This window comes from Porites lutea, chromosome 8 (assembly GCF_958299795.1).
Source record: "Porites lutea chromosome 8, jaPorLute2.1, whole genome shotgun sequence".
Classification (NCBI taxonomy): Eukaryota; Metazoa; Cnidaria; class Anthozoa; order Scleractinia; family Poritidae; genus Porites; species Porites lutea.
The window spans coordinates 31291595-31303706 of NC_133208.1; the positions used below are offsets into that span (position 1 = coordinate 31291595).

The 12112-nt window shown below is 37.5% G+C and overlaps 2 protein-coding genes across 2 annotated transcripts in view; both read right to left on the reverse strand.

The window, feature by feature from the left end:
• Positions 1-3189, reverse strand: part of LOC140945998 (kynureninase-like) — a 22310-nt gene extending 19121 nt beyond the window's left edge. The window contains exon 1 of the mRNA XM_073395059.1: positions 2964-3189. Coding sequence (XP_073251160.1) covers positions 2964-3162 — 199 coding nt within the window. The 5' untranslated portion in view covers positions 3163-3189. The remainder of the gene's footprint in view (positions 1-2963) is intronic.
• A 482-nt stretch (positions 3190-3671) lies between these two features.
• Positions 3672-11089, reverse strand: LOC140946999 (NEDD4-binding protein 1-like). The gene is made up of 4 exons (XM_073396080.1): positions 10946-11089; positions 8476-8765; positions 7066-8027; positions 3672-5587 (listed from the first exon to the last, which is right to left on the reverse strand). Exons 2-4 carry the CDS (start codon positions 8668-8670, stop codon positions 4897-4899), a joined length of 1848 nt encoding a protein of 615 aa, XP_073252181.1. The 5' UTR covers positions 8671-8765; positions 10946-11089; the 3' UTR covers positions 3672-4896.
• Between the last annotated feature and the right edge of the window lie 1023 nt (positions 11090-12112).

Sequence of the window (12112 nt, forward strand, 5' to 3'; positions counted from 1 at the left end):
GTTTTAAAGACAAACACCTTTTCTTTATTGTAAAGCCAAACTTTTCTAAATCTGATTCAGAATTATAAATATAATTCCTCAACACTAACAGAAACCATAGAATAATTCTCTTTTCTCTGCAAAGTTATCGCAGCATTGGCATAGAGCACTTTTAAAAGATAAACATTAACTACATGGTTTAAAAAAAGCATCTCAAATGGCCAAAGAAAAGAACAAAATGAATGACCTCCATCAAAATGATAAAAACTTTTTGTCATAAACAATGATCAACAAGCAAGCTTTTCAATGGAAAAATAATTTGAAAGATAATATTATTACTAGCAGTATATAAACTCGGCTTCCAAACATCGGCAAGTAGAAACTCGATAAAGTGGTATGTTTCTTCTGTTGCTTCAAGTGACAAGGAATGCCACGTTGATGAACCCCGAGGATTTTTAAGTCAAGTAGCTGAGGGAAGTTAAGGAAAAACGACTTACATTTCTAATACCCTTAATCATATTTCTACATACCCTACTCTCCCTCTCTGCCCCTTTATTTACTTGACAAGTATCAAGAGTGTCAAGGTGAAAAATAAATGATATGTTGTTAATTACGGCTGACTCAGACTTCGAGCAAGAAGCATTGAACACTCACAAAAAGATAGCGAGAGGTGCATGGAGTTGCTCCCGTGGTCTTAGATCGAGGCCTTTCAAACCAGGCCAAGGCATACGCACAGAAAATAGCAAACATGGGACAATTAATGCATTCGTCACAGGCTGAAAGGGACGACACTGGGGAGAATTTGGCTTACGCTTGCTCATCAAATGGGGTTCCACTCACAGGAGAAGCAGCAACGAAGATGTGGTACGTTCCGCATAGCCAATTGTACTTCTTCGAACAAATAATAAATGCAACAGATTGCTAACGAAATCCGATATAGAAGGCAAATAATAGTGACAAACTTGCCCTTACCAAACTAAAAGTATGGGTTTGATATGGCAAATTATGGCCCATACATGGCCCATGTATGGGTAAGATATGGGATGGTAATAGAACATCATATGGGATGTATATGGTGCCCAGTTTTGTGAAATTTCAAGCTATGTGTATACACTATAGGAGTGTGTCCTCAAATAACAAGGTCTGTTACATGTTAAAAGACAGCAAGGAATCAGAAGGGATCCTGGATGTTCCACCTCGGATTTCAAGTGGGATCCCACAGGGAATGCTTCCTTATCTGGCCAGATCCCACCTGCAGCGAGCAGGTGAGTATGGCAGGATCCCTATAAATGGCATTTTACATGGCTAAATGAAAGTTAAGCTAAATTAAATTCGAGGCACTGCTTTCTTTCCATGCCCCTTGCTCTTGGATCTTTGTTTGTGTGCTGCTCACATGTGACTTCACAGTAGACCTTGTCACGGTTTTCGACGCCATCTTGATGAGTAGGCAAACGTGTGAGAAATTACAGTGTTTGTATGAGAATCTAATGTCAAATAATTTCCTTAAAACGGCTGTTCTGAAAAAAACTAAAGCTACAAAGCATTAAGGATTGTCCTAAAAAATTTTGGAAGCGTACCTGTGCTTAAATTTCTCCAGAGGCTTGCTTTAGATTTTCCATATGTTTGTCTGTAATTTTCCCAGGACTTTCCAACAGACAAATGTATAGGAAATTTAAAAAGTGGTTTTAGGTCTTCTAGTGAATGTAATGCCCTCAAATTTTTTCAGTAGAATCCTTAGGAGTGAAGCTTTAGTTTACAAATCATGTTTTTTAAGAACAGCTGTTCTACGGAAATTGTTCGACATTACATTCTCATACTGTTTTACAAACAGTGTAATTTCTCATGCATTTGCCTGCTTGTCAAGATGGCATCGAAAACCGTGATAAGGTCTATATGTGCCAAAAGGAGTTCTTGCTTGCAGGCTATCTTTTTTCTCAATAAATTTCAGCCAAATTTAAAGAGTTGCAGTTATCTTCATATTTCTGATACAAAAGTTCTCATAAAATCTTTCTTTCTTCTTTCTTTATTAATTTTGGGCTTTTTTTCTCCTCCCTTTCTCATATTCCCTGAGCACATCAATTATTAATGCTCAGTGATATCCTCAAAAGCCTTGGTGATACCAAAATCTTTCATTTAAATTTCCTAAAATGAGGTGACGAGTATGCCCAACCCCTTCAATGAATATTGGCATGGATTCATTGTAATATTTTTTTCACCTTTTCCCCCACTGTGGAGCCTGATCCCAGGCAGGAATTCAAATCAATTCATAATATGATATTTAACCTCTCCTCAAAACAATATAACATTGACAATGGTATTCCGTCACCGAATACAAAGGAAAAGAGGCCTCTGCTATCAGAGAAAAGCAATGATCGAGAACTGTAGAAATGTTTATTCACTATATATCACGGGAAGGAAAAGTGTCATTTAAGTCTGACATTATTAAGAGCATAAAAAGCTTACATGTATACTTGATCATGCGTGCTGATAATTATGAGCATTATATTCTGGGCATACCTTTTTGACGGACCGAATTTAGCATAATGATTTTAACAAACATTCCTTAGACCCTAATGGGTTTTCACATGAAGTGATCTAAATTCGAACTGAAGAATTATTGCTTCTTCTTTAAGTTCTAACTTAAGCTACATGCAGCTAATAAATTTAAAAGCTCAATAATTTTACAAATGTTCAGGTTGAAGGGGTTCTACGTTTTGTGCCAGGGTACGTTTTCATTTCTAAGCTTTTGCAAAGCTTTTGACTTGAATCATGGCAGGGCTGTTACATTATCATTTATTATCTTTTCACCTGGTTCTGGACGTTATCGATTAAATTTCTGATGGCGTGACAGTGAAAAATGTAAAAGACCGCCAAAAGAGTTCCTAGTCTATCTGACTGCTGTTTCAGTATATTTACACCATTCTTGTGCTTATCGATTATACCAGGTACCACAAGGTCTTCCTACAGAGTAAATATGAGCTCACCTGTAGGTAGATCTTTAATCTTCGGATAGTAGAACTCTTCGCGAAGAGTTTTCAATTTATCTTGTTCGTCTAGGAGTGTAGCGAATGCTGCGTCTGTTATAACTAAATTATTCTCCTCTGCTAACCTCAAGAGGGTTTGAGCAGGTTTAAAATTCAGCTGTTTACTGCACGTGGTCCGCAATTCGTCGTGAGATGCCATTTTTATGTTGTTTTTCAAAAAGTTATGAAGTGCACCAGTCTGAAACTGCCTCAGTTAACCGACCGGGGTAACCTGGGTACAAAGCGCGGTTTTTGATGACATCATTGGCACAATAGCGCCACTATCAGGTCTTATTGGTGCCAATATTGGTACTAATGTCAGAACACTAGCGTGGGAAGTGGGAGGGGAAGGTGTGATACACCCATCTAATCTGAGCCTCATGGTTACACATATGCACGAAATATTTTGTGTGCAGCTCGAAAAAAAATCTAGCAAGAACAAAGCTTATAAAGAAGGCTCCTGTCTGATAAAAACATGCAATTCCCTATGTCTACTTTAATACAAAAAATAACCTCAAAAACCTGGAAAAAACTACTCTTGCGAAGAAATGATGTAGATTTTGCATTATTTTTATGTACTTAAGCTAGCTACTGTGAAGTTATTTCCTCACTGAAATAAAAACATTCTCCAAGTTTCACGATTTTGTTAAAAGAACAAATGCGAAAACATTAATTTACAACTCAAAATTTTTATTAACACTCATATAATGCACAGGACATTTTTTGTCAACAATAGCAAAATTATCATAACACATTTTTGTCCTTTTCTCACAGTTACTTTTTTATTAATGCTTTAGCAACAATAACATTAATACAGAATAATAACAGAAACAACAACACAACGCCATCAATAAGCTGAATTGCTGTCAAACTTTAATATTATTATAAAGAAGATCAAGGCATGGCAAGATAAAATTTTGTTCATAAATTTTGCAGCAATTCTCAGACACTGTTTGTAAGGGTTAATCTCGTTTTTGGCCTTATGTGTCTAAATATGCAAAGTTACATTTTCAACCAAACAATAGCATGCTGCAGCTGCAGCAACAACAAAAAAATACACGTTTTTTTCTATTTTTGCTTTTCCTCTAAATTTTCTTCGTTTTTTCCTTATTTTTTTTTTCTTGTATTGAAATCCCCCCTTTAATTTATATTCAAACCCAAATACTCATTTGCCAACAATTCTAACAACTACACATTTTTGACAGACATTGAGTCTGTCTTAAGCATAAAAGAAACAGCAACATCTAAGCTGCAAAACATTTTGCTGACTCCGAGTCAACATTTTAGTAATCTTACTATCATGCGACTGAAATATCATTGATTTTTATTCTAACACAGTAAGCTAATGATTCCAGATAGGAATCGGAATTTCATTTTGCTTTAGCTCTCACAGAGAGTACCTTTATTATACTAAGAATACAGCTGCAAGTTGCCACACTGTAAACTAGTATATTACACTTTGGGGGGGTTATCAAGACACTAGCCATATGACCAAGCAATAGTTAGAGAACAACTGCCCCTGCTCCATTGCAATGTCACCTCTAAGCTAGAGTCAGATTACTAGCACTGAATTACTCCACATGGAGAAATCTATCATTACTAAGAACCGTCGCTTCACATTTCACATTTCAGCCAGTAAGATTAACATAAGTGTGCATATACATTTCCTTCGAAAGGAAATCAAATAAAAGTTTCATATTTTTTTCTTACTTTTATTAAAATTTCAGTCCTGAACTGTATATAAATTCATACTGAAGAGATTCAAGTAAAGATCAGAAAACTTATGAGCATAAAATAAAAAAACAAAAACTTATTTTACTGGCTGAAAGATGAAATCCATGACTTTTTTGGTTAATTTTCTATAATTACTACCGTACAAAATATTCTGTACATTTTAATGTTTGCCATGTCCATTACCAACAGAGTCACACAATATATTTACCAAGACAGTAACTGTGGCAGTTGGATTGTCACTAATCACTTTCCTCATAGCAGATTCAGGGAAACTTTCCCCAAATAAATCAATGAGTTTTTCGAGTTTCAAGTTTATTGCTTCCTGGTCTCTTTCAGGATGATAAAACCTGCACTTAAGGCCATATGTGCACTTCTTCAAGTAAGGGCAAATTTTGGGGTGCGTTGCAGACCCTTTGCGAAGAAAGTCTGTAAGATTAGGACCATGCTTCCCAAGAGGATCATCTGGAACCATAAACATGTCCCCAACAAATGAGTACATGAGTAATCTTTGTTCAATTGTCTCTCTCCACTTTGCATTCTCTTTTGTCAAGTCTCTAAAGTTATCATTTGATACAACAATTCCATCAGTCTCTGCAGCAAGCTTGATGATGAAACGGTCATCATAACACACAATTCGCCTCCCATTTACTTTCCTTGAAGGAGTAAACACAAGGATACCATCGCGCTCCAGATTGTGTAGTACTTCCTGGTCTGTAATTGGTTTATCAGGCCGTGAAGCCTCCTTTCGCCATGATGGTACAAATACTGTGATTTCTTTGTGTCCCCTGTCTCTAAACCAATCTACACAAAGTTGTATACCTCTGCAAGAGTATATATCTTGGCGTCCATGACTGCAAAAAAAATGGAAAAATTACATTAGTGAGGTGATCCAATAAACCAACTCATACAGCTCAAAATGTATGTAAAAGGGGCTCTGGTGAAGTATTCAAAACAGTAAGCATTACTCTTAAATGAACTAGAATCATCAGTTCTGGTCTAGACTAGGCATGAATTTATGAAATTTGATGAGCTCAGTAATGACTTAAAGTCACATCAGATGAGCATACTGTCTTGAATTGATTAGGTAAAACTTGATGCTTTAATGGTTGTCTTCCAGTTTCCCAAGACTTGAGATGCAGATTAACCCAAATGTGACAGTTCACCCTTCAATATTGTCTTCAAGTGAAAAATGGGCTGTCAATGAGTTCTTAAATAAATACAGTTGTTCAATGCTGATTGGTTGCAAGTGCAGTTTTCAATTAATCATGGTTTGATTATTGCAATAAAAATGTTAATATGTATAGTGTTCCTAGAAAAATAGGAAGACTAGACCAACAAAACTAGAATCTTCTATCTACTTAGGAAAAAACAACAGAATGCCAAAGAATGGAATTTTCCACAAAAAACATGAAGCGAGGAGCAAACAACCAGAAAGGAAGGAATTATTCATTAGCTTTCATTTTTATGGTCACACTTCATGATTTCATCTGCATTACAATATATAAGAAACAACAGTACAAATAATCAGAACACAGCAACACAAGTTTAAGTCAAAGTGGAAAAGTGCCAAAAGCGGATAAAATTCTCATGAAATAGTTCCTAACTTTTCTACATGAATGCAAAAAGCAATAACAGATGCAGTTTGAATGAAAGGAAAGAGGAAGTCTTAAGCCACAGGAATAAACAACGACTTGTTTGACCTTGTTTAAGCTCTAACTCAACTGCACATGCTCAGGGCATTCAAAAAAACTTCCTGTTATTTGAGAACATTCTAATATTCATAAACAAGATTCTCAAGTTTCACGAAAATTTTAGCAACAATTTTCATTCTATTTTTTTAACCTGTAAATTGGTTATACAAAACCTTTACTTTCATGCCCAAATTTAGGCAAATGCATGTAAAAGTGCAATTTGTTGTGAAAAAGCTGTTCACATGTACCCTACAAATTCAACCTCTTACATGTACAACATGTGCAGCATCCAAAAATGAAATTTTGTTCTTGTAAATACAGTAGGTAAAAGGTAAAGTTTCAACAAAGACTCCAGATTGAAATTGCATGTAAATAAAAGGCATTATATTTTAACATTTTTTCGACCACTTATAACGAAGTGTGTGGATGCAATAATAAATTGATCAACATTGTAATAAAACAAAATTGAGGCGTTTTTAACTCTTAATAGGGAGTAGAAATCCTGATTTGTGACCTTCCAAATAAAAGCTAGTGAACAGTACACCTTTACTCTTTTATTTAAAGAGAACTGTACTCCACATTGGACACTAAAAGAAAATGATTGTTACATAATATTTATAAAAGATACATAAACCCACCTCATTGCCACATTGCTTCCATCAATAACTATTGGTCTTAAGTTTGAGGATGCACTAACTGAGGTCTTTTTAGCCCCAACAATTTGCTGGTACATCAACTGTTCTTGTTCATCAAGTCTTGCCTCTGTAGCGCTCATCCCACTACTGCTAGCGATTTCTCTTGAATCATACAGTGGCGATACCTGGTTACCATATGGTCCCACAAGCACATTCATAAGAGGCTGCGCAGAAGAGCAGCCACGAGCAACTATATCATCAGGGCGCTGATTTTCAAAACCCCTTTTGGTGCCACGCGGAACACATCTTTCCACGACATCACCTGGAATCTCATAGCCAAGTCTTGACACTGGATCAGGCATGCCTTTGGTAATAACATCTCTCCTGTTGTAAGGCATGGATGGACCAGGTGATGGCTCTCTGTCCCAGTGAGGATGAATTGGGGCTCGAACCATGTGATCTGGAGGGTTTTCATAGCCTGATCTCATAATACTCGATGCGTTTGGGGCACCTCTAGCAACAACTTCTCTTTGCCTGGAATGGGGTGCAACTGGGCCAGAAGAAGGCTTTGGCTGAGAAGGGGTTGCTGATATTTGGTAAGGTAACGAAGCTGTTTGCTTCAGAAGCTCATTTAGCAGTGTATTTTGAGTCACGTTTGAGCCAAGCTTTTGAACGGCCTGGTCTATGACTTGGTTGGAATAACCAAGTTTGATTGCAAACTCCCTCAACTGTGGCTCAATAGCAGGAGGTTGCGGTGTTTTAAGTTTATCTTCGATCGCTGATTGTGCCATTATCACGGCCTCTGCACTACCTTGAATTGAGCATTCCTTTCGAGAAGGGAACTTAACAACAGCGCTTGTTGATCTTTCAAGATCATCCCATGAATTGTACAGAACACTGAAAAATTGTTCCGCAAAAGGAACAGAGATAACCAGCTCGGGATTACAAAGTGATTTGATATATTCCTGAAAATAAACAAAGACGAAAAGAAATCAGGCGCGTTGGTAGGGATTTCAAGACCATTTTGCCAAATAACTCAGTACTATCATATCACATGGTTTTGCGAATGATCATTTTATAACAACGTTTTTTTATTATTTCTTGAAAGCCATTAGCTTTGAATTTGTGTTGTTGAGTGGTAGAACTCCGAAGATGGCTTAGGCAGAAGTTCGCAAATGTGACGCGAAATTACTACTAAGTTTAAGCTTATATTGACTCTAAGCTAAGTTTAACTTGGAATGTTTGTGGGAGTTCAATAACGAGAAAGAAGTAAGTGCGGCTAGGGAAGCCAGTATTGCTTTTCAATCCGAACAAGGAAGTTTTTTTCACGACCTGCGGCCCCTGTATTTCAAAGCGAAGACTAGAGAAGGAAAGTCATGTAGCTTGGCATACAACAACATCAAAGCTACAAACCTTCGCTTTGTTTAAGCTGTCTTTCTCTCCTTTAAGGGCTAGCCACTGAATTCCACTCTTAACAGCGCTTTCTTCTGGCGTGCTGAAGTTAACGAGCACATGAAACAAAAGTCGTATTCTCTCGAAAGCTTTTCCAACCACTGTTCGCTTGCCATGCTCAACGGTCAGTTCGTCCACGATATCGTTGTCCGCCATTTTTCTTCTCGTGAGTGATACACGGTAATGGAGAATGCAGGATACACAAGTTTTTCTCGTACTAAAAGACAGCCATATGCCACGAATTCAATCTTCTATAAGAGGAAGTAAAGGGCGGAATTTGTCAGTATATCATAAATACCTAAAGCATCCTTTCAACTCTCGTCGGGGATTGGACGCGGCTGACGTCATACCTCAAGTGACAGTTCTTAAGACTTCCCTTGGAGAGGGGTGATTCTGAAGTTTATTAGATGCGTAAATTCTTTCTCCAAATGCTTAATAATCCCCATTTTCACCCAATGTGGAATGACATAGATAATAAGGAGTTCACTAGTGTACATTTAAAGCAAAATTTTTCTTCTTAACACCAGGGAATTCACATTAAGCGTTTGAGACACACTCTCCCCTCCCTAGAATTTTAGTGTGCCTATTGCCTAAGGGCCGCGTACAGGGGTCGCGTTGTACGCAAAGGAACACATCATAATTGCTAAATAGAAGCAAGACTTCCTAGAAACTGCTAGCTTGTCAACAAAATAACCCCGGTAGCATTTACGACCAAAAAATGTCTTTTAGTTTCAGTACAGAAATACGTTCTTACTAGAAACGAATCACGATAGGGATGCGGAAAAAGTCGTCTAAACTGTCCACAATCTTTGCCTTCTCCGGCAATAAGCAAAGCAAATCACTTATACTTGATAATTTTCTCATTTTTATGTTATTACAAATAACTTTTCTTTATAGACAACTGAAAAATTGCCGAAGTGTTTGAGAATTTCAAAATTCACGTTCTGTAATTGCATTCTGAGGAAATGAGCACGCGCGAGTACACGCGCGTGTCTGATAACGAATGCACGAAAGGTCTCGAATTTTCGTAGACAAACATTCTAACATTGTGCAACGGAATCAGCCAAAGCGTCTGCCGCGCTGAAATAGGGTCAAACTCGTGACCCGAATAAAGTCTAGTCCGTGGGGGTCCTCAATACGTTAGGAATTTTATGATTTCCCTCCAGTGACTTTTACAAAGGAAATAGATATACAGGAAGATTTCAGTGAAGAGGGTAAAGTTTGACTCCATTGAGAGACTATATCTTTGATATTTCCATTTCTAAACAACGGAAACTGGAAAATTTTGTTTTAAAGAACTGAATTGTTATTAACTTCCGCTTATAAAACGAAAATAGCAAAACAGTCTTTCTGTTCTAACGGACAGGGCAAAAGATAACTCTTTTTGGACTTCTGACCCGAAGATTTTAAAATCTTTCTCTTTTCTTGAATAAATTAGCAAATTCGTTTTAAAATGTGTCCAGAGAAGACAGAAAAAGGGAAAAATTATTAACAGGTTAAAAACATTTTGCTAGCAAAGGAATGATACCTTTTTAAGTTTACTATTCTGAGAAATGCGGTTCGTGTATAAGGTTACGCCTGTGGGATCTCTGTTCCATGAATAGTTTTGATCCGCACACAGGATATAATTGCAAAGTTGACCACAAACGACTTCTCGCATCGCACAAGCTGGCAAAAACCGGCAAAAGTAGATGAAAAACTAACTGTGAGTCGGTAGTAATGTAACGAGGCAAGGGCACACCCTATGAAATGAGATATTATGATGTGGCACAATTCCAGAATGGTACAGATTGAGCGTCTCCCTTTGGGAACGTGGGTGTTGGTTGGAAGGTGGAAGCTGAGAAATCATGCAACGGGGCCGAGAAAAAAGCAATGGAATGAGGACAGAATCAACCCACTTAGTTTTGGTTTTTGCGTCTTGCTACTTTCTGGTATCCGGGGGTCACAAACGGGACGTGTCTAGTTCTCATTTGCTTCACTGCTGTATAGTTAAAATCTTTTCTCCTATTTTTTAGTTGATTTTTTCGGGGCATAAACCAGTCTGGTCCAGTCAAATCAGGTTAATTTGCAGCCAGACGACTATATATTCGCTCAGCGCATATCCAAAATTAACACTGATTACTTTAAGTATCCTAATTGCATAGAACTAAACTGAAATTATTTCTTTTCTTATGCTTGACACGAAAGTAAAGACAAATTACAATGAGTTCCGTTCTTTTCATCCCCAGCCAGATGAGGAAATAGAAAGTGATCATCGAAATTTTGGAGTTTTACACGGGAGATATCATTGCTGCGATGTCGCTTGTTAAAACAAGTTTTTGGTTCGAATATTAAATCGGAGGGGTCGAAATAATCGCCAAATCGACACCCTGCGTTCGCTACTTTAAACACCAAGCTGCTAAAGTGAGTGTGCATTAAACACGAAACTTACTCAAGTTAACTGCTCCAACTCGGCCCTCTCATTCCTCCTTGACTTCACTCTATTGAAGACGCAGGAAGTTCATAGCTTTCATATATATTCGATTCATACGATATACCCTGCATGCATGCAGTACGCTGATTGGTAGACGGCTTAAGTGGTTATTATTACCTTTATATAAGCCATAGGTTCAATACACAGTTGAAATGAGCCGATTACGCAATGATCGGCAGGGTTTCGCAACCGTGACGCGTCAAATATCTCTGGCAAAGCAAATTTACGTTTTTTTTTAATCTCCTCACGACCTGATTTCTGCAAATTAAAGCCCAGGCAATGCTACGATTTTAATATGGCTGCTGATTTCGGTGAGTTATGTAAAAACTTTCGATGCATGTTCTACGTAAACATCACTATGAGGAAAATTCTTTTATCTCGCCGCAGCCAGTCAGAGCTGAGACATAAACAAAGAAATGGGTACGAATGTAATGCACCTACTCGACAGAGTTGTAGTTTTGCTCAAAAAACTTTCTCTTTTTCAAAGCCTTTATTCACAAGGCGTAATTTCATCTTTTTTTCTCTCTCTCCTTTCATTTCTTATCGTCTTATTCTGTTGATTAAATGTAAATTCCAGTAAAAGAGCGTTAAGTCTGAACTGATGTATGGGTGACTGGAAATGAGTATTCTCGTCGAGCCCATCCCGGCCCTTCAATCTAAAATTATACTACCGAGGGGTACAGCCGAGGGCGAGGTTAGAGTTTCCCTCTAGCTCTTTGTTCCGACAGCTAGCACAACATTAACCTTTCTTGAACCCTAACTGCTTGCGTATTCTCCACACTTTTTCCCACCTATTTCCAATGGTAATGATGAGGAGAATTTACTTAACAATCAAGACTTTTCACTCATTTTAATATCTTTCTTGCGGACCTTTTTTGCTTGATTGACCGGTTTAAAAATAAGTGAAAGATGAAGAGGGTTATACAGTACATGTGCATGACGAGAGTAGATCCAAACCTATATTATAACGTATCAACTGCTGAAACAAAAGAACTCTATGTCAAAGATCTGATACTGATTAGTGAAAACAACATTTCTTTTAAAATTAAAAGCACCCTGAGTTAAGGGTAGACGATGTCCTATATTATATCTAGGGCAGTACTTTTAACAGAACTGATAAGTTGG